At 39.0% G+C, this 25,009-nt stretch overlaps 1 protein-coding gene across 4 annotated transcripts in view; it reads left to right on the forward strand.

Annotated features, from left to right (window-relative positions):
* Positions 1–25,009, forward strand: part of LOC148861416 (uncharacterized) — a 128,740-nt gene that overhangs the window by 67,846 nt on the left and 35,885 nt on the right. For all 4 annotated transcript variants that reach the window (XM_088984749.1, XM_088984750.1, XM_088984748.1 and 1 more), the window contains 3 exons: positions 23,046–23,164; positions 23,586–23,762; positions 24,311–24,904. In XM_088984749.1, coding sequence (XP_088840875.1) covers positions 23,046–23,164; positions 23,586–23,762; positions 24,311–24,904 — 890 coding nt within the window. The remainder of the gene's footprint in view (positions 1–23,045; positions 23,165–23,585; positions 23,763–24,310; positions 24,905–25,009) is intronic.

Here is a 25,009-nt window from a genome sequence, read left to right on the forward strand (position 1 = left end):
ACATGGTATCAGAGCATTAAGTCAATCTCATTCTGCTTGCCAATCTTCTTCACCTCATGTTTCGTCTTAAATTTTCTCTTTTATTGTTGGATTAACAAGTAGTTTTTTTGCTGGTCATGGTTGGCTGAAGGCTTTTTGAGGTTTGTCTTTGGAAAAACTCGAAGGAGACCCAGAATAGTTGCTGGTATGCCCAGGTAAGGCAAGAAACTAGTCGTATGGACTACTAGAAAGACCTATTTACAGGTCTAGCCATTGGACTTCTAGTGGTATCAGTCTAGGAGTTTAGTTCACAGTCCAGCCAAGCTTGTTTGGGAAGCTTGAGTAAAGGGGAGTGCTGTTAGTTCTTTTCTCTTGTTGTTGTTCTAAGTTCTGCTGAGATAGTAGTCAACTATTAAGAAATCTCTTCATGCAGTAGCCTACTACTATTGACAAGATACTGTTACTTGTCAACTACTAAGAAATCTCTTCGTCTAATAGTCGACTACTAACAAGTAGTAATAGACTATTTGCTACAAGGTATTACTTTAAGTGAGTTCATAGTGTATTACAACACTAGTGAGGTATCCTCTAGAGGTTCCAGGACTGTTGACAATGTTATTCACCTTGGAAATCCTATTGGTATAGATTACTAATGTGAAGCTAGATGAATACAACTATAGGGAATGGGCCATTTCGGCAAGATGTTCCATAGTGAGTCATGGACTACAAGGCTATATCAATGGGAAAATTAAGGAGTCCAAGAAGATGAACCAAGTTGTAGAACTTGGTGTAGGAAAAATGCAACTGTTGTGTCATGGTTGGTGGCTTCTATGACTCACAAAATTGCGAGGATTGTTCAGCATTATACAACAGCCCACAAGATTTGGGAGAAACTGTACAACACTTATGGTCAAAAGAAAAATATAGCGAGGATTTACAGGTTGAATCAAGACATCTTTAGTTTAACTCAAGGGGACATGACTGAAGCAGTTTATTTTGCTACATTAGAAGGCTTATGGGAAAAGCTTAATCACCATTTAGTCCTTGAGTGGGATAGCAGCAATGAAAAAGAAAGGCATGGCAAGCAAATTGAGGAAGGAAGAATATTCAAGTGTCTAGCTGGTTTGGACCACTCATATGAAAGCACTAGATCTCAAATTTTGGGAGAACCCTAGATGGATTTAAGTAGTCTCCTAGGTCATGGTTTGAAAGATTGTGCAAGGCAATGAAGATTGTGGGATACTATTAAAGAAGTGTTGATCACACACTATTCTATAGAAGAAATGGGGAGAAATTGATAACATTTATTGTTTATGTGGATGACATGGTGGTGACAGGAAATGATCTAGTAGAGATCAGAAGACTTAAGAACCTTTTGGCCTCTGAATTTGATATAAAGGACTTGGGACCTCTAAGGTACTTCCTGAGAATAGAGGTGGCTAGGTCTAAGGAAGGAATTTATATTTGTCAAAGGAAGTATGCGTTGGACCTCCTTAAGAAGATAGGAAAATTAGGTAGCAGACCTATTATGACTCTTATTGAACAAAACCTCGAATTGTAGGAAATGGATGAGGACCTAGACAAAGAAAGACATCAACAACTTGTGGGTAAATTTCTCTACTTATCTCTCACTAGACTTGATATTGCTTATGTTGTCCATGCCGTTAGTCAATTTATGCATGCTCTTCAAGTTTCATACATGAAGGCAGTGAAGAGAATACTAAGGTACTTGAAGGCATGTCCTAAAAGAGGGTTGTTATTTAAGAAGCTTGATAAACTTAATGTTGAAGCCTATACTAATGCTGATTGGGCTGGATCAGTTGGAGGCAGGAGATCTACAACCAGATAATGCACATTTGTGGGTGGAAATCTTGTAACCTGGAGAAGCAAGAAACAAACTGTGGTGGCTCGGGCAAGTGCTGAAGCTGAATACCAAGCAATGGTACATGGAGTGGTTGAACTTCTTTGGCTTAGGATACTCCTAAAGGAACTTGGAATCACAATGTCTGGAGCCTTGAAGCTCTAGTTTGTCAACCAAGCTGCAAAAAATATTGCTAATAATCCTATACAACATGATAGGGCCAAACACATTGAGATTGATAGACACTTTGTGAGAAAAATGATTGTATCTAGAAATCTATGTATTCATTACATTCCGTTTACTAGACAAGTTGCTGATGTGTTCACTAAGGGACTTGCTAAAGCCAAATGTGGAGACTTGGTGTGCAAACTAGGCATGACGGACATTTATACTCAGTTTGAGGGGGAGTGTTCTGGCACTTGACAGTGTGGGCCCCGGCCCATTTGTGTTATCTCTTCTTATTTCTTGTTGGGATATACTTCTTATTAAGTGTTAATGTCCTTGGACTTCCTTATTTTAAGTTACTCCATCCCTTACTAATGGGGGGTCTTGTCCAGAAGCTGAACTGAAGAGAAGAGAGAAGAAAGAAAGAAAGAGGAGAAGAGAGAGATCTGAGAGCAAGAAGCGTTGTTGGTGGCACCAGCATTTTGGTATTTATATTAGGGCGACCAAAACATAACATAAAGAGAGGGGAATTACAATAGTACCCCTGCAACACTAACACAAATAAAAAAAACAAAGAAAACAACCTTTTAACACTACCCCTCAAGTTGGGACATACATTACAATCATGACCAACTTGTCACATAGATCATTGTGCCGCAAATGATGTAACCCTTTCGTGAAGATGTCCGCAAGTTGATCTTTGGACCTGATATAGGGGGTGCACACTTCCCCTTTGACAACCTTTTCTCTGATAAAATGTTTGTCTACCTCAATGTGCTTGGTTCTATGATGCAGTCCTGAGTTAGCAGCAATGTTTATGGCTGCCTTGTTGTCACAATATAAAGTCATAGGTCCATCAATTGCAAATCCTAGCTCACTCAATAGATTTTTTAGCAACATTATTTCAGCCACTCCATGAGACATTGCTCTATATTCAACTTCAGCACTAGATCTAGCCACCACATTCTGCTTTTTCTTCTCCAAGTGACTAGGTTTCCTCCCACAAAGGTACAATAGTTGTTGGTAAACTTCCTATCATGTAGTGGTCCTGCCCAATCTGCATCAGTATACACTCCAACTTTCAAATGCCCATGCTTTTGGAATAATAAACCTGCACCTGGGAATTTCTTAAGATATCTAAGAATTCTTTCAACTGCTTCAAGGTAGGTGGTCTTAAGGGCATGCGTGAATTGACTAAAAACACCCACTGCATAAGCAATGTCTGGCCAGGTCATGGAGAGATATAGCAGTCTTCCTACAAGCCTCTAAAATTGCTTCACATCTTTGATGAATTTACCTGAACAATCACTTAATTTGTGATTAGGATCAATAGGAGAATCAACGGGTTTCACTCCCAATCTTCTTGTATCCTGTAACAGATCTAAGGCATACTTTCTCTGAGAAATGAAGATATCAGTTTGTGAGCAGGCAACTTCAATTCCAAGGATGTATCTCAAAGGACCTAGATCTTTCACTCAAACTGAGTAGCAAGAAATCCCTTCAATCTTTGAATTTCATCTTTCCAAACACCAGTGGTAACTATATCATCAAAATACACTATCAGGGCTGTAATTTTCCCTTCCCCTCTTTTCACAAACAATGTATGATCAAATTGACATTGCTTGTAGCCCTTTTGTTGTACAACTAACTGGAATCCGCTGAATCAAGCTCTTGGTGATTGTTTCAGGCCATATAGTGACTTTTTTAACTTGCATACCTTTTGTTCATTACCTTGAGCCCAGAAACCACAAGGGGTTGTACCATGTACACTTCTTCTAAATCATCATTTAGAAATGCATTCTTGATGTCCAATTGGTGAAGGTCCCAATCAAAGTTAGTAGCTAAAGAGAAGAGAACCCTAATGGAGTTCATCTTAGCAACTACTGCAAAAGTTTCTGCATAATCCACCCCATACACTTGAGTGAACCCTTTTGCCACTAGACGAGCTCTATACCTTTCCATTGTGCCATCAACCCTATGTTTCACTATAAATACCCATTTACGTCCAGTTGGTTCTTTTCCCTCAGGAAGATACACCAATTCCCACGTACCATTTTTATGTAATGCATTAATTTCTTCCTTTGCATCTGTACATTTAAGCACCATGAGAGCTTCTGCCACATTCTTAAGAATAGGAACACTATCAATGGAAGAGAGAAATGCCCGAAAGGAAGGTAAAATGTTTTCATAGGAAACAAAATGGGAAATGGGGTGCTTGGTGGTGCAAGACCTAACACTCTTCCGGTGAGCAATAGGAAGTTCAAGATCATCAGCACTGGAGATATCAATAGCAATAGGGTTAGAAATATCAGTGGGAACTAAGGTACCTGGCTAGGTAGGATTCGTCCCTAGAGAATTTGATGGCATTGGTGGTACAGCTTCTAGATGCTCCATAGCTCTTGAACTTGGGTGATTAACTTAATTAAGCATAACATAAAAAAAGCACATTAGTTAGAAGGCCCATTAACAACATAAACAAATAAAAGCATCTTATGGGCCATTCGGCCCATTCTCTCTACACTCCTCCTCAAGTTGAGCATAGATGTCAATCATGCCCAGCTTACCAGTGTCATGTTGTAGTTTGGCCTTGGAGATTCCCTTGGTAAGAATGTCAATTAACTATTCTTCAGATGTAATGAATGATAGACAAAATTCTCCAAAAGCCACTCTTTCTCTAATAAAATGCCTGTCAACTTCAATATGTTTAGTACTATCATGTTGCATTGGATTGTGACCAATGTTGATGGCGGCCTGATTATCACAGTATAGCATCAATGGCTTATCATACTCAACACCCAGTTCCTCCATCAAGGATCGAAGCCAAAGTAACTCAGAAACTCCATGATCCATAGCTTTGTACTCGACCTCAGCTGAAGATTTGACAACAACTGATTGTTTCTTGCTTCCCAAGAAACAATATTACCTACCACCACGCTATAGTATCTAGAAATCGACCTCCTATCATCGATGTTTCCTGCCCAGTTAGCATTTGTGTAAGCCTCTAGTTTCATATGACCATGCTTAGCAAAAAGAATTCCCTTCCTAGGAGTACTCTTCAAATAACATAAAATTCGTTCTGTTGTTGCCATATGAGTGTCCCTGAGAGCATGCATGAACTAGCTAATGCAGCTGACAGCATATGCATTATCAAGCCGAGACATGTAAAGATATAGTAGTTTCCCAATTAACCTTTGAAACACTCCCTCATCCTTCAACAGTTCTCCATCAGAGGCAAAAAGTTTGTGACTCATATCAATAGGAGTAGCCACTGGTCTTGCACCCATCTTGCCTGTTTTAGTGAGCAAGTCTAGCATATACTTTTGTTGAGAGATAAAAATTCCATCCTTAGACTGAGCCACTTGTATGCCAAGGAAATACCTAAACTCCCCTAGATTTTTTATCTCAAACTCTGTGTGAAGGAAAGATTTAAGATCATCAATCCATGTCACATTAGTACCAGTCACTACTAGATCATCAACATAGACTATAAAATATACCACCAATGAACCTCTCCTCTTCAAAGAGGGTATGATCGGACTGAGTCTGTATGTAACCAAAGTTAATAAGGGCAGCCCTAAACCTTTCAAACCATGCCCTAGGTGACTATTTAAGTCCATAGAGAGACTTCTTCAGCTTGCACACTTTTCCCTCCATATCTGTGCCATACATCCTTGGTGGGAGAGACATATAGACCTCCTCATATAATTCTCCATTCAAAAATGCATTTTTTACATCAAACTGATAGAGTGGCCAATCTGAATGAGCAGCCAAATAGTCAATCCCATAGGTTTGTGTATAACCTTTTGCAACCAGCCTAGCTTTGTACCTCTCAATGAAGCCATTAACATGGTACTTAATGGTGTAAACCCACTTACAGCCCACTGGCTCCTTCGCTTATGACAAATCAACCATTTCTCATGTATCATTCTTATGTAGAGCATCTATTTCAGTTCTCATAACAAAAGAAGGAAAAGCATAATATGAAGGAGAAAGAAGACCGTAGGAAATATGTTTGGAAATGCAATGTGCAGTGCACTTCCGTTTACCTGTACTGATAGCAATAGGGTGGCTGCAAAGGGGTAGTATCAGTACCTATTGTCTCTTCAGTAACTTGAAGTGCAAGAGGCTCATGTGATGTAGAGGAAATAATCTGCTCACATCTGGTTCTTTGCCACTGGTACCACTTGAGACTAAAGAGGGGACAAGGAGGTAATGAAGGAGGAATAGGAATATTGGAAGAAACATGAGATGATTGTTCCTCCCTTGACTCATTAAGAATAGAAGAAGGCTCAAGAGGAGACTCAACAAGGACAAGAAGGGGGAGTGCAAACAAGTGTGACAAATTCTCCCCCTTTGAACAATGCTTCCCTAGAGAAGAATCATAGAAAGGAGTGGACTCATCAAAGGTAACATCTATTAAAACATAATGGGATTCGGTGTTTGGATCAAAACAGCAATAACCCTTTTGTGTGGAGGCATAACCAAGGAATATGCACTTGTGGGCATTTGGTTCAAATTTATGTCTTTGGGCACTCAGGATATGTACATAAAAAGTACAACCAAAGACACAAAGGGGATTAGGAAAAAGGTCCTTACCCAGATGAAGGAGGCTAAAGGGAGACTTAAAACCGAACACTCTGGATGGAATATGATTAATTAGGTAGGTTGCAGTGAGAATAACATCCCTCTAAAATCTTGTAGGGACATGTGAGGCAAACAGGATACTTCTTGCAACTTCAACTATGTGACAATTCTTCCTCTCAGCAACTCCATTTTGTTCTAGAATACGAACATAGGAACTCTGGTGAATAACCCCCAAATCAGTGAGATAAGAGGTTAGGTTTTTCTCAAAGTATTCCTTTGCATTGTTAGATTTGAATATTTTGATTCTAATACCAAATTGGGTAAGAACAAATTCATGGAACTACCTCACAAGTTTGGGAATTTCATCTTGTGATCTCATAAAAAATAACCAAGTGTATCATGAGAAATCATCAATGAACAAGATAAAATATCTATAGCCTCCCATAGAGGGTAAGTGGTATGGCCCCCATACATCAGAGTCCACAATATGGAATGGAGAAGATGATCTTTTATCACTCAAGGATAACTATTTCTATAATCAAGGTTCAAAATATCAATACGCCCGATACACCCATACCGGTGTATTGGGCGAATTGATACCCTTTTATCATACGTTTTTTTTTTTTTTTGCAACCGGTTCAGGGGGGCCAGTTTAGGTCTCCTGCATCCATTGGACCAGTCAAACCCCCAATACACCCACCGTAAGGGCGTATCGGAGGGGTGCCGGAACGATACATATTGGTCGATATAGGCCGATACGTGTCGATACTTTGAACCTTGTTTATAATGTTTTGACAACTCACAGGACTCACAATGAAGACTGGACAAGTTAATTCCCTTAAACAACCTTGGGAATAAATGACCAAAACGAAAATGACATAACCTGACACGACTAAAAGACTTTGAAGAGTAGATCCAAAAGCATCTTTCCCAAGTTGTCATTGGCTTTGTCCGGGAGTATCCAACAGGTATATTCCATTCGCCTCATGGCCACTCCCAATCACTTTTTGAGACTTCAGGTCCTGAAAAACACAATAAGAAGGAAATAAGGTTACACTATAGTTCAAGGATTTAGTTAGGCTACTCACAAACAATAAATTAGTATTCAGTTGAGGGACATGGAGAACAAATGGAAGAGAAATGGAGTCTATAGCCTTGATGGTTCCCTTGCCAAAGATAGGAGCAAGTGAACCATCAACTAGGGTAATCTTATCACGGCCAGGAAACAAATCATAAGAAATAAATAAAGTGGAAAGGTTGGTCATATGATCATAAGCACCAAAATCAATAATCCAAGACATGAGATAGTTGCATATAGTAGCACGTATACCTGAATGTGCAAATGCAGAAGTAGTTGAATTGCCCAGAGGGTTGGAGGAGGAAGTTGCACTCTCTAGGTGATTGATCATCCTCCCATACTTCTCATATTCTACCTTCATAACTGCTAACTATTCACTAGCAGTCCTCTCATCAATTAAGCACCTATCATTATTTGGAGCAGTGGGTATGTTGGCACTTACTATCTTCACATTATTAGCCTTCTTTTGGAAACGGGGTGGAAGGAGTTCTGGATGCAGTTTCCAACATTTATCTTTTGGCACTTACAACTTCCCTTTTTCTTAAACCACCTCAACTGCATGTAGTCACCTTCGGTTTCAGCCCCATATTGGCAAAATGGTCACTTGGGATGGTTCCTTGAATCTAGACCAGCCTCCTGCTCTCTTCACTACTCACCATGGCATAGGCCTGAGACAATGATACATTATCCTTGGCTAAGATATTATGTCTGGTGATGTCAAACTCGAGATTCAACCCTGTCAAGAATTCAAATACCCTGTTTCTCTCAACTAATTTCCTGTAAGTTTCAGCATCATTAGTACTTTCTCAGACAACAGTTTCCATTAGGTTTATCTCTTGCCACAGAGATTTCAGCATTGAGAAGTAAACGGCTAAGGTTCTCTACCCATGTCTTAAATTATTCACAACACCAAAGGCCTTGGCCACATTCAATTTTTGTGAATAAGTTTCAGGTACACTATCCCATATTTCCTGGGTTGAATTCATCCATAAATAATGTTGACTGATTTGTGGTTGCATTGAGTTCACTAACCATATGACAATATAATTCTCTTGCATCCATTTTTCATAAGATGGGTCATCTTCTGGAGGAGCTTTCTTGCTCCCGGAGGTATACCCCCACTTGCCTCTGCTGCAAAGATGAATTTTTATTGACTGTGACCATGCTAAATAGTTGGTTCCATCCAACTTGACTGTGGTCACAGCCAATAGAGAGTCAACGGGAGCTCTCAGAACTTGTCCGGGTTCAACTCCACACTTGTTTTCAACTCCCGAGATATCCATTTTCCTCAAACAATTCCAACAGAACTTCAAACAGCTTCAATTGACAAGCAAAGAAGACAGGAAAAAAATAGACACCAAGTACCAACCTCTATGAAGTTGAATCTACTAGCTGCATCTCACTCAAAACTCGGGAGAAGTCAGAAAACGGCAGTCGCTCCCTGTGGGGCGCGCAAATAGATTTCTCCGGTTGATTAGGGTTTTGGGCAAAAAAACTCCAAGGACTATCAGAATGATGACCAAGGCAGCACCCTTTTCTCCAAAAATCCACTAACAATTGGGCTCAAAAATTTCTTAAATCACTCATTCGATTCAGCTCTCCATACACACTGTGTATGGGAAAAAAGAGAAAAAAAAAGGAAAAAGAGTCCGCTCTAATACCAAGAAGAAAAATAGTCCTAAGGAATGAAAGGACTGATTTAAAAGTTTTGAAAAGATGTTAGATATCAACAGAAAAGAGAAAAGGAGAGGAGAGAATAAGAAGAAGATGGCGGCAAATAGGGTTTAGAGAGAAGACTTTCGAATGTTTTCTCTCTTCCCTAATCCTTTTCATTAAAACATAATTTTGTTGGAAGATATGTATTATATTTGATTATGTGCTATTTTAGGTAGTTGAGAGATTTGTGAGCTGTACAAATTTTTAGGAATCAGTTTTATCTTTCCTTTAATTAGGGAGATTTGTTACCTAGTTTGTATCCTTTAATTAGGGAGATTTGTTACCTAGTTTGTATCCTAGAGAGAACTATAAATTTCGATGTACAGAAGCATAAATGATTATCCCATTCTTCATATCTTTCTGTCTCTTCTTTAAATTTTCAAGTTTTGATATTTACAAGAGGCCCTTAATTGGGTGATTAACTTAATTAAGCATAACATAAAAAAGGCCCATTAGTTAGAAGGCCTATTAACAACATAAACAAAAACATAAACAAATAAAAGCATCCTATGGGCCATTCAGCCCATTCTCTCTACACATATGAATCAATAATCGTCGAGCTACTTCAAGAAGATGGTGGTTCATTCTTTCAACAACACCATTTTGTTGTGGTGTTCGGGCACATGAGCTACGATGAAGTGATCCATTTGAAGCAAAGAACTTCGTAAGAGCATTGAAGTATTCTTTGGCATTATTAGATTGGAAGATTTGGATTTCGGTTTGAAATTGGATGAAAATCATTCTTTGGAAACCTTTTGGATAATTTTTGGTACTTCATCCCTAGTTCGCATGGGATATGCCCATGTGTACCTGGAATAGTCATCAATAAAGGTAACAAAATACTTGTAGCCACTTTCAGATGGTAAAGTAATTGGGCCCCAAACATCAAAGTGAACAATATAAGGAAATTCAGATTTAATATTCTTTGAAGAAAAACGAGTTCTACAATGTTTACTCAAATGACAAGTTTGACATATCAACTCTGACACTAACACTGACTTAAACAACTCTGGAAACACAAACTTTAAGGAATCAAAGGATAAATGACCAAAACGACTGCCATAAATAGGCACGACTCTTACTAGACTAACTCTTAGACTCTGTGACTACAAAACCAGCATAATTCTCCAATAGGTAGACACCATCCACCATACGCCCTCTACCAATCATCTTCCCTGAGGCCAAATCCTGAATCCCACAATAAGAAGGAAAGAAGATTACTGAACAACTTAAAGAATTGGTTATACTACTAACAAAAAACAAATTAATAGGGAATTGAGGAACATGTAAAACATTAGAAAGGGTAGGACCAAGAGGAAGAGAAATGGTTCATTGACCAGCTATGGTAGAAAATGAACGATTAGCCAGTCTCACTTTGTCTCTTCCAGAGAGAAGATGATAGGTCTGAAAGTAGCTAGACTTACCGGTCATACATTTTGACGCTCCATAATCAATTATCCAAGGAGAGTCAGAGGAATGAGACGATACATGAAGAGATGTGGCAAAGTTACCTGATGTAGACACATATGAAGTTGATGGAGGAGGAATTAATGATATCCTCCCTAGGGTCAGAACTAGAGGTATATGTCTGAACTGCAATAGTAGTAGGGGGCTGGTTCTCCTAAGTAGCCATGTCTGTTGTAGTGAATTTTCTTGAACCTTGTTGTCCTAACTTCTTATTTAGATCTGAACCCTGGTTCTTACTCAATTCCCGAGCCCATTTCGACTTCCCATGAAGGTCCCAACATGTGTCACGAGTGTGTCGAGGCTTCTGGCAATGGCTGCACCATAATTTTTCTTTGTCATCCACCCTTTTTTGAGAGTCTCCCTTCTTAAAGGGATTCCCCCCACTTGTAACAACACTTCCTTTTATTGCCAACACAACTGCATCTCCCCCAAACTTATTCATTAGATTTCTTCTACTTTCCTCTGACTGTACTAGAGCATATACCTCTAGACAGATGAGAGATCCTTACTGCCAAGGATCTACACTCTAATGGATTCATATATAGGGTTCAGGCCAAGGAGGAAGGCAAAGACCGTTTGCTGTAAACAAGAGACTTACATGCTTTGGCATCTTCATCACACTTCCAATCTGCACTCTGATAGTGATCCAACTCTTTCCAGATGTAAGATAAGTCTGAGTAGTACACAAAGAGACTCCTCTCCCCCTGTTTGCAAGTAGAGGATTCTGCCTATAACTGATAGGTTTTTGCATAGTGTCTCAATTTAAAATAGGTTGACTTGGCTTGTTCCCAAATCTCATAAGCCGTTTCAGCCCACATAAAATTTCTTCTCACCTGAGGGTGCATAGACACTAAGAACCATGACATTACCATGTTGTTCTCCTAGTTCCATCTGTCATGCTCAGCACTCCCAGAATTAGGTTCCTTAATTATTCCATTTATATATCCTATTTTTCCTCTTGTAGTAATGATCCCCTTTGACCATTCTAAGTAATTTAGACCATCAAGAGGTATGACAGCTGTTAAAATAATTTTGTTGTTGATGTTAGGGCCTGTTTGGCTAGTCAAAGTGTTTCTTTTATTTCGTTTTTTTTCTTTCTGTTATGTCTGTTATTGTACTCAGGGGCACAAGGGTCTTTTCCCTTGTTGTTTCTGCCGCCCTATATATATTAAAATAAAGGCTGGCACCGCCAGTACTGTTACATTGCAAAATCCTTCTCTTTTCTCTCTTCTCTCTTCTCTTCTTCTCCTCTTCTCTTCACTTCTCTTCCTCTTATTTCTGGCCGGCCATACTATCAAGATGGTATCAGAGCGGGAATACTGATTAAAGAGAGCAGATCGAACAACCTTTACTGAGAGAACAGATCGAACAGACTTGTTGAGCCTGGGCGGAACAGAAATCTGAATCTGGACTAAAAAAAACAGCTCTACAACTGGTACAGTTCTCCCGTTTTCTCTTCTTTACCCTCCTTGGTCATGTACCGAGTGAAAACCATATGAATCTAGGCAGCTGAATGTTGTCGAATCTGTATACCCCTGTTTTTCTTGGATTGTGTGATCCTGTTCATATGTTAAGACAACTGTAGGTCAATGATGACCTGTCATCTCAATGATTCGATTTGATTGTAAGTGATAAGGATCTCCCCTGCCGATTAATGGTTGTTAGACATTCTGGAATTCTGGTAGGTTGGGACTGTTAAAACTATACAGGTCTGAAATCTGCCGAATACTACCTCTGCTTTGTCCTGGATTTGGTACTGTTTGTGCTTAACCTGATTTTTTTAAACCCAAGTGTGTGGGTGTGGACTGAGTGGAGCATTGTTGTGTGGAGTAAGGAGGGGTCCTAAGTCTGGTGTTTGGGACTGATTATCTATTTGACCATGTCGTCTGAGAATTCGACTACTTCAAAGATTTCAAGGAGCCACAATGGAGTGAGTGGGGAAATGGGTATGAGCTTTCCCATGGCTGTTATTCCCTTTGATGGTCTGAACTACCTTGAGTGGTCTAGGGGAATAAAACTCTACATCACTACTAGGGGGAAAATAGGATACATCAATGGGAGAGTGAAGGAACCGAAGTATGGAAGTGTTGAGTATGATAGGTTGAACCAAGAGAATAGTATGGTGATGTCTTGGCTCTTGGTTCCAATGCTGCCACAAGTAAGGAAGACTTTTATCTGGGCTGAAACTGCTTATGAGATATGGGAACAAGCGAAGTCCACCTATTCAGAGCAGAGACACTATGCCAAGATATATCAACTGCAAGCTGAATCCTCTACTTGCAAACAGGGGGAGAGGAGTCTCTCGATGTACTATTCTGATTTGACATTAATATGGAAAGAACTTGATCACTATCAGAATGTGAATTGGAAGTGTGATGAGGATGCAAAGGCCTATAAGTCACTTGTATCTCAACAACGAGTTTTTGCCTTCCTCCTAGGGCTGAATCCTTCGTATGAGTCCATCAGGGTGCAGATCTTGGGTAGTAAAGACTTGCCATCAGTTCAGGAGGTGTATGCCTTGGTGCAGTAAGAAGAAAGCAGAAGTGTGATGAATGGTGTAGAAGGGGAGTTAGTTGCCCTAGCTGTTCGGGGAAATTCAGATACAAATGTCGGAGGTGGTTTTAAAAAAGGTGACACTCGGAAAAAAATAGATGATAAGAGCAAACTTTGGTGCACTCACTACCAGAAGACACGACACACGAACGATACATGTTGGGATCTCCATGGAAAACCTAAATGGGCACAGGATTTGGGTAAGAAGTCAACACCTGATCAGGGCAAGAAACCAGGCCAGTGAATCAAAAAAGGTATAACTCAGCTAATATGGCGTCGACAGAGACTATTCCTTTAGTAACTCAGGAGAGGCATCCCAGTTCTGACCCTAAGGAAGATATTATCAACTCCTTTTGTGAACATTTGGAATTGTAGGGTAGGACTCTCCGCCAGATAGATTTTGGTCCTACTCCCTCTACCTCGTTTGCGTCTACATTAGGTAATGCCACAGCCTTCCATGTGTGATCTCATACTACTGATTCTCCTTGGATTATTGACTCCGGAGCTTCAAACCACATGACCGGTAAGTCAATTTTGTTTCAGACATATAACCTTCTCTCTGGGAGAGATAAGGTAAGACTGGCTGATGGTTCTTTTTCTACCATAGCTGGCCGAGGTACCATACCTCTCCCACTTGGCCTTACCCTTCCTAATGTATTGCATGTTCCGAAATTACTTATTAATTTGTTGTCCATTAGTAGTCTAACTCACTCCTTGAACTGCTCAGTCACTTTTTTTCCATCTTCATGTGTATTTCAGGATTTGGCCTCGGGGAAGACGATTGATAGAGGAAGCATGGTGGATGGTCTCTACGTGTTGGAGAATAATGCTGGTCTTGTGGCGACAGAGTCCATGATTTCGTCAAGTGAAAGTCAAGCCTATTTACGATATAATCGTCTAGGTCATCTTTCTTTTGAGTCGTTAAAAATTATGTTTCCAAAGTTGTTCGAGTCCTTGTGAGTGAGTTAGTTACAGTGTCAAACTTGTCAATTGAGTAAGCATTGTAGAAGTTCTTTACCTTTGCGAAATAAAAGATCTGAATTTCCATTTCATATTGTTTATTCTGATGTTTGGGGCTCTGTTACTCTACCTACTGAGGCTGGCTATAAGTACTTCATTACCTTGATTGATGATTATTCTAGATGCACTTGGGTTTTCCCTATGCGATCTTGAGATGAAGTCCCACAAATTATGAAAGATTTTCAACGCATGGTGTTCACTCAGTTCCAAACGGAAATATGTACTAGATCTACTAGAAGATACAGGCAAGTTGGGGGTAAAACCATTTGATTCACCAATTGAACCTAATCATCATCTGGGAGACAGTCATGGAGAATTTTTGAGAGATGTAAAGAAGTTCTAGAGACTCGTGGGGAGACTTTTGTATTTGTCTATGACCAAGCCTGATATTGCCTATGCAGTGGGTGTCCTTATTCCATTCATGCACAGCCCTAGGACAACTCACTTTGAAGCTACAGAGAGGATCTTGAGATATCTCAAGAAGTTTCCTGGAGCTGGTTTGTTGTTCCAGGAACGCAGTCACTTAATGGTGGAAGTATATACTGATGCAGATTGGGCAGGAGCAATCAATGACCGAAAGTCTACCAGTGGGTATTGTGCCTTTGTAGGAGGAAACCTGGTCACATGGAGAAGTAAAAAATAAAGTGTGGTGGCTAGATCCAGTGCTAAAGTAGAGTATAGAGCAATGGCTTATGGGGTTGCGGAAATCATGTGGATAAGAAATTTGTTAGGTGAACTGGGTTTTGCAGCGAGCAATCCTATGTCACTCTACTGTGACAATAAAGCTGCCATCAATATTGCTGCTAATCCAGTCCTGCATGATAGGACAAAACACATTGAAGTGGACAAGCATTTTATTAGAGAGAAACTTGAAAGTGGAGAAGTGTGTACACCATATGTCAGCTTAGAAGAACAACTTGCAGATATCTTCACCAAAGGTCTTCATCATGTGCGGCACAAAGATTTATGTGACAAGTTGGGCATGATTGACATCTATGCTCCAACTTGAGGGGGAGTGTTAAAATAATTTAGTTGTTGATGTTAAGGTCTGTTTGGCTAGTCAAAGTGTTTCTTTTATTTCGTTTTTTTCTTTCTGTTATGTCTGTTATTGTACTCAGGGGCACAAGGGTCTTTTCCCTTGTTATTTCTGCAACCCTATATATATTAAAATAAAGGCTGGCGCCGCCAATACTGTTACATTGCAAAATCCTTCTCTCTTCTCTCTTCTCTCTTCTCTTCTTCTCCTCTTCTCTTCTCTTCTCTTCCTCTTATTTCTGGCCGGCCATACTGTCAAGAACAGCCATAGGGAAGGATAATTCCATACCCCCACTCAGTCCATTCTGCATTGAGGAAACACTGGAAGTGGTTGGATCTTCACTATTCATGATAGGTAGTTTAGATCACACTAGGAGTGGTTGAATCTTCACCAAAAAAAAAAAACACAGTCCGAACTATTTTCCCTTTCGCACACTGTATTATGTATGAAAAAAAAATCTGCACCAGGAAACTACAGGCAGCCCACCTTCTAGATCGACCACAGTACTTCAGTCACCCAGAAAAAAAAAAAATACTGCTGTTACAGCACCTACAGGTCATCACCAACCTACAAACTACCCACTGCACTGCTGTCACAGCACACACAGGTCATCTCCGACCTACAAACATTCCACAAAGCTGCTGTCGCAGCACATACAGGTCACCTCTGACGTACCAACCACCACAAGGATCACTCGATCCTACAAAAAAGGAAGGCACAGGTGCTAATCACCTCACATCTGTTGATTTTTCCCCCTTTTTTTGTCTGTCCTGATACACGATCAGGAAAAAGAATAAAAAAAAGGTGAAAGAATCTTCTGAGATCAGTCCAAATATCATCACCTCACATCTGTTGATTTTTCCCCCTTTTTTTGTCTGTCCTGATACATGATCAGGAAAAAGAATAAAAAAAAGGTGAAAGAATCTTCTGAGATCAGTCCAAAGATCTACCTTGTTTTTCTTCAGAGAAAAAAAATCAGCAGCATGATGAGGAAGAAGACAAAGGACTCAATCTCCTTTCAGATAAATGAACCCGCTCTGATACCATCTTGTCGAGAAGCTGAAGTGAAGAGAAGAGAGAAGAGAGAAAGAGAGAAGAAAAGAGAGATCTGAGAGCAAGAAGTGTTGCTGGTGGCGCAAGCTTTTTGGTATTTATATTAGTGCAACCAAAACATAACATAAAGAGAGGGGAATTACAATAGTACCCCTGCGACACTAACAGAAATAAAAAAACAAAGAAAACAATTTATAAACAGCCTTTTAACAGGGGGTAAAGTTGTAATCTTATGCTTTTTAATGTTTTCCTAATATAAATATCAGTTAGATGGGTCATGTAGAGTTAAGCTGCCCTATTGTAAATTTCTTCTTCTTATTGAATCAGAATATAAACAGGTATAATCTCTTATATTTCTTCCATAATTTTGTTGCCAATATTAGTTTTAAATTAAAAACTTGTAAAGTTGTAATGTATTATTGAAATATGTTGTAAATTTCTTTAACTTATGAAAAAGGAAAAGGTTGCTAAAAAATCTGATGCACTTCTTATTTTTCTTCCATAATTTTGTGTCTAATATTCTACTATGTATGCATCATGTCTGCACAAGGGTGTGGGTGTGAGCTTTAGGTGCAGTTTGGAGACCAGAAAATTGATGCTTGTAATAGAAACACAATTTTGAGTCCATGCAAATAGATATCAACTGTTATATCCCAAGAGGCTATGAATCCAAGCTGAGAATGATCATCTTGGTCTGATTTGCTCAACTTGCTTTCTGTTGTAGGACAAGTAGGGGGTATCCTTTGTATCAACATTAGTGGGCAAAGAAGGTTAAAATCTGAAAGCTGGAAGAAAGAAGAGTTTTTCAGATTTGGATGTATGAGAAAGAAGGAATTAACATGTTTAGGAAGATGAGCTTCAGCAAGAGAAAAATAGAGATAAGAGTGGGAGAAAAGAGGAGAGAGAGAGAGAGAGAGAGAGATCATACCACAGAAGAAATATTTTAATTCATGTCAAATTCATTATTCAACTCTAAAATTCTAATCCCAGTGAATCTAATTATTAGAAGATTTTATATTGATAAAGAAAATATACAGAAGCTTGTATATTGATAAAAAAATATATAGAAGCTTGTATCTCCCTTTTAGACTCCACTTCCAATTTGAACATAAAAATGACTCTTAATTGCTTTACAACCTAGTTAAATCAATACTTAAAAAGGACACTTAAATATGTACTTGGGCTATCAAAATAACTCCAAATACCCACTATTAGACACACTAAAACTAGATAAGCATAAGACAATTCCAAGGTAGACCAACAAATACAGAAATAATCAATCCCCATTGTAGGCCAACACACCATCAGTAAAATTTCCATAGTTTTTCTAAAATCTCACTGGATATGCAAGATATTGGCTCTCAAGATGGTTGAACCTATTCCTGTAACACCTATATACTAGAAAATAACTGCCTAAATGCAAAGGCACATGCTATCCTAAATGGATGAAGTGCCTGTGTTAGACACCCATTAGTTTTTGACACTCCATGGATTCTTGTGAAATTCTTATATGTGACATTTTCCTTTCTCTCCTTTCTTATTTGACATAAATGAACAGCTAATGTACAATGTGAATGTATGAATGCCATTTTTTTAACTGAATAAAGGGAGAGGAAAGGGTCCATAGGAAGTGAAGATGAAGATTCTCAACTTGAATGTGAGGGGATTAGGGGGGATTACGAAAAAGCCAGTAATAAAGGAAGTTTTAAGGAAAGAAGATCCAGATGTAGTGTTGATTCAGGAGTCTAAGTTGGAGTTTAATAGTAGACATGCTAGATCTCTGTGGAAGGCAAGGGGCATTAAATGGGCTGTATGCCCCTCTTGGGGGAGCTCAGGAGTAATTGTCACACTGTGGAAAGAAGAGGCTATGGAGGGGGAGTGGAGGAGCTGATTGGAAAGTCTACTGTCTCAATTAAATTCAGGCATAGGGTAGACAATTTTGAGTGGGTTCTAACCAACGTATATGGCCCAACTGGATACGAAGAAAGAAGTGAATTTTTGGAGGAATTGGGAGACATTAGAGGACTCTAGGGAGGTCCATCATGTTTAGGAGGAGATTTCAATGTCATTAGATTCTTGGAGAAGACCAGTAGTGTGAGGAGAGGTAGTAGTACCAGCATGAGAAGCTTTAACAACCTTATCAACAACAGTTGAAAGAGGTTCCTTTGTTGCATGATTTGTTCACTTGGTCAAACATTCAAGAGAACCCTATATGCTCTAAATTGGACAGGTTTCTATTCACAGCAGATTGGGAGGATCATTGGGGAGTTGTTAGTTCTAGAACTCTACCCAGGGTAACTTCAGATCATTGGCCTATTGTATTAGTGTGAGAGGATCTTGGTATGAGGGGACCCACACCTTTCAGATTTGAGAACATGTGGTTGTCTCACACTGGTTTTGTTGAGTTGGTGAAGAATTGGTGGAATGATGGTAATCGAGGGGCTAATTTGGAGGGTATGAAATTCCATTGGAATTTAAGGAGCTAAAACTGAATATCAAGGAATGGAACCCTTTACAATTTGGAAGGTTGAAGGCAGGAAACAGCCAGTGGTCAATAAAATTGAGGAGTTAGACAAAGAGATAGGGGTACTTTTGGAGAGAGAGACAAGCAAGAGAGATGGGAACTCAGAAAGCAACTAGAAGACATTCTTTTCAAGGAGGAAGTTGGCTGGAGGCAAAAGTCCAGACATAAATGGGTGAAGGAAGGTGATAGAAATACTAAATTTTGTCATGCAATGGCCAATAGTAGGAGAAGGAAAAGTCTGATTTGTAAATTGGAGGTTGATGGGCTGGCTATTACTGAGCAAGATAAGATTGCTAGGGCCTTTGTGGAGTATTTTAAGTCGATTTATAGAAGGCCCTTACATCAGAGATTCTGGGTAGAAGGGTCAGACTGGCCAAGACTATCTGAGGAGAGAAAGAGGTGACTGGAAAGAAAGTTTGAGATGGAGGAAATTAGGGAAGCAATCTTTTCAATGGATAGATCTAATGCACTTGGGCCTGATGGACTCACCGTGCCTTTTTATCAGGACTGCTGGGGATGGGAAGGGATCAATTGTACTGGGCTGTATTGTGAGATGTTGTTTTTCTCTCTTGTAGAGCGTTAAGCCTTTTTAACTCTCTCTGATTTGCTGTACCTGTTTCTTATATTTATAATGAAATTTTGTTATTGATAAAAAAAAACATTATTAATTGTCAAAGTCTGTTTTGTAAGGGCAATGTAGTCCTTGTCTGTTTTTTTTCTCTTATATAATCAAGGTTGTTTCTATAATTACACATCAATTTAAACATAATACAATTGGGTTAATAGGTTGGAAATATACAACACATACACTCTTTCTCTCTCTCTTCGTCTTCTTCTTTTTCTTCCTTTTCTTCATTCTAACTGAGATATCTCTCCTTTATTTATTTTTCTTATTTACTAAAGTCCATAAGTTGAACTACATGGCATTAGAGCTAGGTTAGTCAACTAATTCATTCCAAATGCCTTGTTCCACTGATTTCAAATTAGAACTTCATCCACACATTGAGCAAAGGAAATAGGACTTTAAAGGACTGATCGCCCATAGTAATACAAAATATAAGGTTTTGCACTATACATATTTGTATTTGTACTCCTTCCAAACTGAGCCTTAATTGCTCTATGACCTACCCATCTTATTGTGTCTTTCAAGATCTCATGATGAAGAGGATGATATGTGGAGGTCATGAGGTGGGAGGACTGTACTACCTGAATGACCATAGACCCATAGTTCACAGATAGCTCTTCATTCATCTTTTACACCACAACAGTGGCATTGTCGTTTGGGCCATCCATCTATCTATGTTTTGAAAAGGTTAGTCCCTTCTTTAGAGTCAGTTTCACAGTTAGAATGTGAATCATGTCAATTCAGAAAACACCATAGAGTTTCTTTTGTTCCTAGAGAAGATAAAAGAGTCATGAGTCCTTTTCTCTTGTTCATTTCAATGTATAGGGTTTGGATTGTGTATCATCTTACAATGGTTTTAGATATTTTGTAACCTTTATTGATGAGTTTTCTAGGATGGCATGGATCTATTTAGTAAAAGACTTTTGAATCGTTTTCTTTCTCTCATTTCATGCTAAAACAAGATAATGCTAAGCAGCTAAAGAATATTTTCATGGTCTTTTTCAATCTTATTTTGACACCCATGGCAGTGATGCTGTTCTCATTGCTTGCTTTCTCATCAACAGTATACCATCTTCTCTTATTGGGGGCTAGTCACCTTATTTTGTCTTGTTTCCCATTATTTCTCCTTGTTCCCTTCCTCCTTGGGTCTTTGGATGTGTTTGCTTTGTCCATAAATTGGGTCCTGGTCATGACAAGCTTGATGCTCGAGCTATAAAATGTGTCTTCCTTGTCTATTCCCGTATTTTGAAAGGATACAAGTGCTACGACCCTATTCTCCATAAGTCCTTTATTGTTCTTGATGTCACATTTTTTGAGAACTTACCCTTCTTCTCTGGACAGGAACCCTCACCTTTTTATTCCTCTTCCTTTTGTTTCTAGTGGTGTATTTATTCCCCTACCTACTTTGGAGGAGCCTATCAGACCATTGGATGGGATCCTGTTTTAGTGTCTTCACTAAAACAGTAGCTCCTTTGACCTCAAACCCACCACTAGTGTCTTCACTATCAATAGATCCACCTGAATTAGATCTCGATCTTCCTATTGTTGTCTGTAAAGGTAAGCATACTTGTACTTCTCACCCATTTCACATTATGTATCCTTTGCTTACCTATCTCCTATCCATCAATAGTTTGTTTCTCTTCTTTCTTCTGTTTCTATTCTTTATTCACCTATCTCCTATTCAAGAGGAAGTATATATGGAGCAACCTCCTGGGTATGTTGCTCGGGGGAGGTAGGAAAAGTGTGTAAATTGAGGAAAGCAATTTATGGCCCTTTTTCCCCCATACCATTTTCTTCTTCGTTTTCTTCCTTTTCTTCATTCTAACTGAAATTTCTCTCCTTTACTTATTTTTCTTATTTATTGAAGTCCACAAGTTGAACTACAATAACAAAATAAACTTTAATATGAGTACAAGACTAGAAAACACCTATGCAATGCATAGGTTGGCGTTAAGAGATGCCCATGTTTTATAGGGGAGTGATTATATTTATTTTCCTAATAAAAAGGAAACTAAATTGGTTGTGGGCGAGTTTAAATGCCCCGCATTTGTTCTTTTTATTTTTTAAAAAATTAGAAAAATACAAAAATTTTATGGGGGTTGGACGTGGACAACATTTTTATTAACTTAAAAAGTGTTGGCCCTCCTCCAAGGTTTGAAATTGGCTAAGCAGATGGGACTTCATCAAATTGAAGTGGAGGGGTACTCCAAGCTGGTAATAGAGTGAATCCAAACACAGAATTTAGGAGTTTGGACCCATAGGCAAATTATGGGAAATTGGTGTTACCTTCAGATGGATTAGAAGGACAGCAAATGGTTTGGGTGGTATAGCTGATACCTTAGCCAAACAAGAGACTACGGAAGATCTCTTTTGGGCTCTGTTGTAAGTTATTGAATTAAAGGAGAAACACCTCTTTTGGGGTGTTAGACGGCTGTACTTATTTATAATTTAATTTGAACGAAATTACTATTTCCAATAAAAAAAAGGTAACACAAATAGTTAAACTTTAGGATGGAGTGAAAATTGGTTCACTAATCTTTACATGTTGGTTTTGTAAAGATTGTTTTAAGAGATTGTAACATAATATACCATGCTACTTCTTATAATTGTTTTTCCATTTTTAATGTTACTTTCGCTTACCAAAATAAAACTGGGTTATTACATCAAAGGACATGCTTTAATAAAATGTAACTGCATTTGATCCCATATCCATTGTTAGATTATGGATTATTACATCCAAGTGTTATCCCAACTGTATGTGGTCAGCTAAATGAATCTTGTTTTGTCATCCAGTTCTGTTTAATCCCATATCCATTGTTAGATTATGAGCTCTTAAATCATATCTTACTACTTTGACCCATGTCCTTTTTGATCTACCTCTATCCTTCTTGCCCCTTCAAATTGCAAGATATCACTTCTTTTTACAGGTGCTGTTGATGGTCTTCTACGCATGTGACTAAACCATCTTAGTCTACTTTCTCTTGTTTTATCACCTATTGAAGCCACTTATAGGTTCCTTCAAATGACTTCATTTCTGACCATATCCTTTCTAGTTTTTCCACTTGTCCATCTCAGCATACTCATTTCCCACACTCATTATTTGTCATTTGGATAATTCTTGCATTTGAGAACTCATGCCTGCTCTCTCCTTGTTGCCATTATATCTTGAGAGGCTAAGTGCATGTTTGTATAATTTACATGTATTATTATATATACTCGTTGTACTTATTCCTGGATTAATTCATAGGGTACATTCAAAAATTCTATCCAAGTTCTATGGCTTGTTAAATACTTAAATTTGAAGCTTTACTTGTTGATACTTGAATAAGACCTTGTACCTTAAAAGGAGTACAATATTTCCCTAATGATATTTGTCATTTGCAGCTGCTTGTATGACATGGGATTTAGCAGAATCAGGGAAGCATTTCATTACCACTATAATCAATGGTTCTGATCTGGTGCCAACATTCTCAACTGCTTCTGTTGATGGTCTTCGTTCTGAGGTGCTGCAATTGTACTTCTTACCAACTTCTTATGGAAAATATTACTAGTTGATGAATCCACCATTTCTACCACATGTTGGATCCCATAGCCAATCCTGATAGTTAATTAGATGGTTTTCACTCTGGATCAGCTATTTCTCAAGTGACTTGAGTCACAGTCCAACCTTTAAATTCTCTTAAGTTTAAAGATGCCCATAAAAAAGGACTTGTCTTGAACACATGGCAGCATCTTTTAAGATGAAACTTATTGCATAAATAGTGAAAGCAAAACGAGAACCCCTTTTCCGTCTGCAAATTTTGCTGATAGAAGATTCTTGGGCCGTGTAGACTTCCTAACTTGATTGGGATATGCTAATGTATCAAAGCTTTTCCAATCTATATGCTTGTTGTGGGCAGAAACCTTATTTATATTCTTTTGCAGGTCACAGCTTCATCTTGGTTTAATGATCTGCGGGATCAAGTTGAGAAAACGAGATTCCTAAATGTTGTCTATTGGTCTGCATCTGCTCTGGGATCTCACTTACCATCTATAGCTAGTGCAAGAGCAAGGGTTGCAGGTGCAGGTGCACTTCTGCGCCCTGTCTCCAACGGTACTCAGGTAGCACTCCATAATGGGGAATGCATGTCCAGCACTTGGCAAATCATAATGCTATTTATCTTGGTTTAAGGTTTTTTGCTTTTGCTTTTGTTTTTTCTTTTTCCAAACTAGGATATATGGCCATGAGATGTTACAAAAGCTAAGTTTATACTCATGTAACAAGAGAAAGAAAACAAGGTTTTGGCCATTAAAGGGACAAAAATAAAACTGAGATTTCATAGATTTAGAAGTTTTATGCCCCTTTTGCAGTGAAACAAATTGAGACTAAGAAAACTAGATTGGTTTCTGTAATTATTTACAAAAAGAGGTTTCGTGCACACAAGGAAATATTTTCCACTGCTGAACTCAGTCCATGGACATGTTTCCATACTCTTCCTATGGGGTGGCAAACTGACCTAGATGAATCGATGAAATTAGCAGGTTTTATAGTTTTTTTCTTTCCCGTTCTCAACATTGGTAATCACATGCATTTTTATCCCTTGACGTTGAATTCTCGTTTTTCCATTATTCACAGTTTCTTACCATTCAAATCTGTTGGGTGGTTACAGGTGGTGATGAAACGTGCACAAGATGTTGCCCAGGCTGTTGTCAGGTCCCGCTACTCTCTGTCATCATGGGCATGCATGGGTGCACGTCACCGTGTTGTAGCTCCATCATTAAACTCTAAAGAGGAAGGAGATGCGCCAGATGCTCCTCTATTACCTGAAAAAAGCTCTCAGCGTGTTGTGCCCAAAAGGGTCTTGAGAGATCCGAAGTTGGATGGGCTGGATTTTCGTTGCTCAAAGGGGGGTTCAGGGCATGAAGAGACATCGGAGGAGGAGCTCCTTCCCGTAGAGTGTGCTGCCAGTACATCCACTGCTGAAGAGATGTCAGAAGGGGAGTTGTGGAGTGAGCTGGAAGAGCTTCACAGGCAGGGAATTGAAGCCAATGTTAAGGCCCGGGAAGAAGAAGCTGCAGCTGCTAAAGAAATTACAGAAGAGGAAAAGAAGCTGACTAATACAGCAGAAAACAAGCAGACTTCCACATCATCGGATGCTTCGGAAACACACCGCTTCTACCCACCTGGTAGAATCATGCATATAGTTGCCATGCAACCATCTGACACAACTAATCCAGGCGATGGTGGCTCGAATAAAGAACATGTAGGTATTTATGAGACCTCCAGAGATCTGTACAGTAAACTGCGACTATCTAGGACTATGATAACTGATCATTATATGCCTATTTATAAGATGATGATAGAACAA

Source organism: Nelumbo lutea, chromosome 4, assembly GCF_056320005.1.
Source record: "Nelumbo lutea isolate HS-2025 chromosome 4, American lotus-T2T, whole genome shotgun sequence".
In the NCBI taxonomy this organism is placed as follows: domain Eukaryota; kingdom Viridiplantae; phylum Streptophyta; class Magnoliopsida; order Proteales; family Nelumbonaceae; genus Nelumbo; species Nelumbo lutea.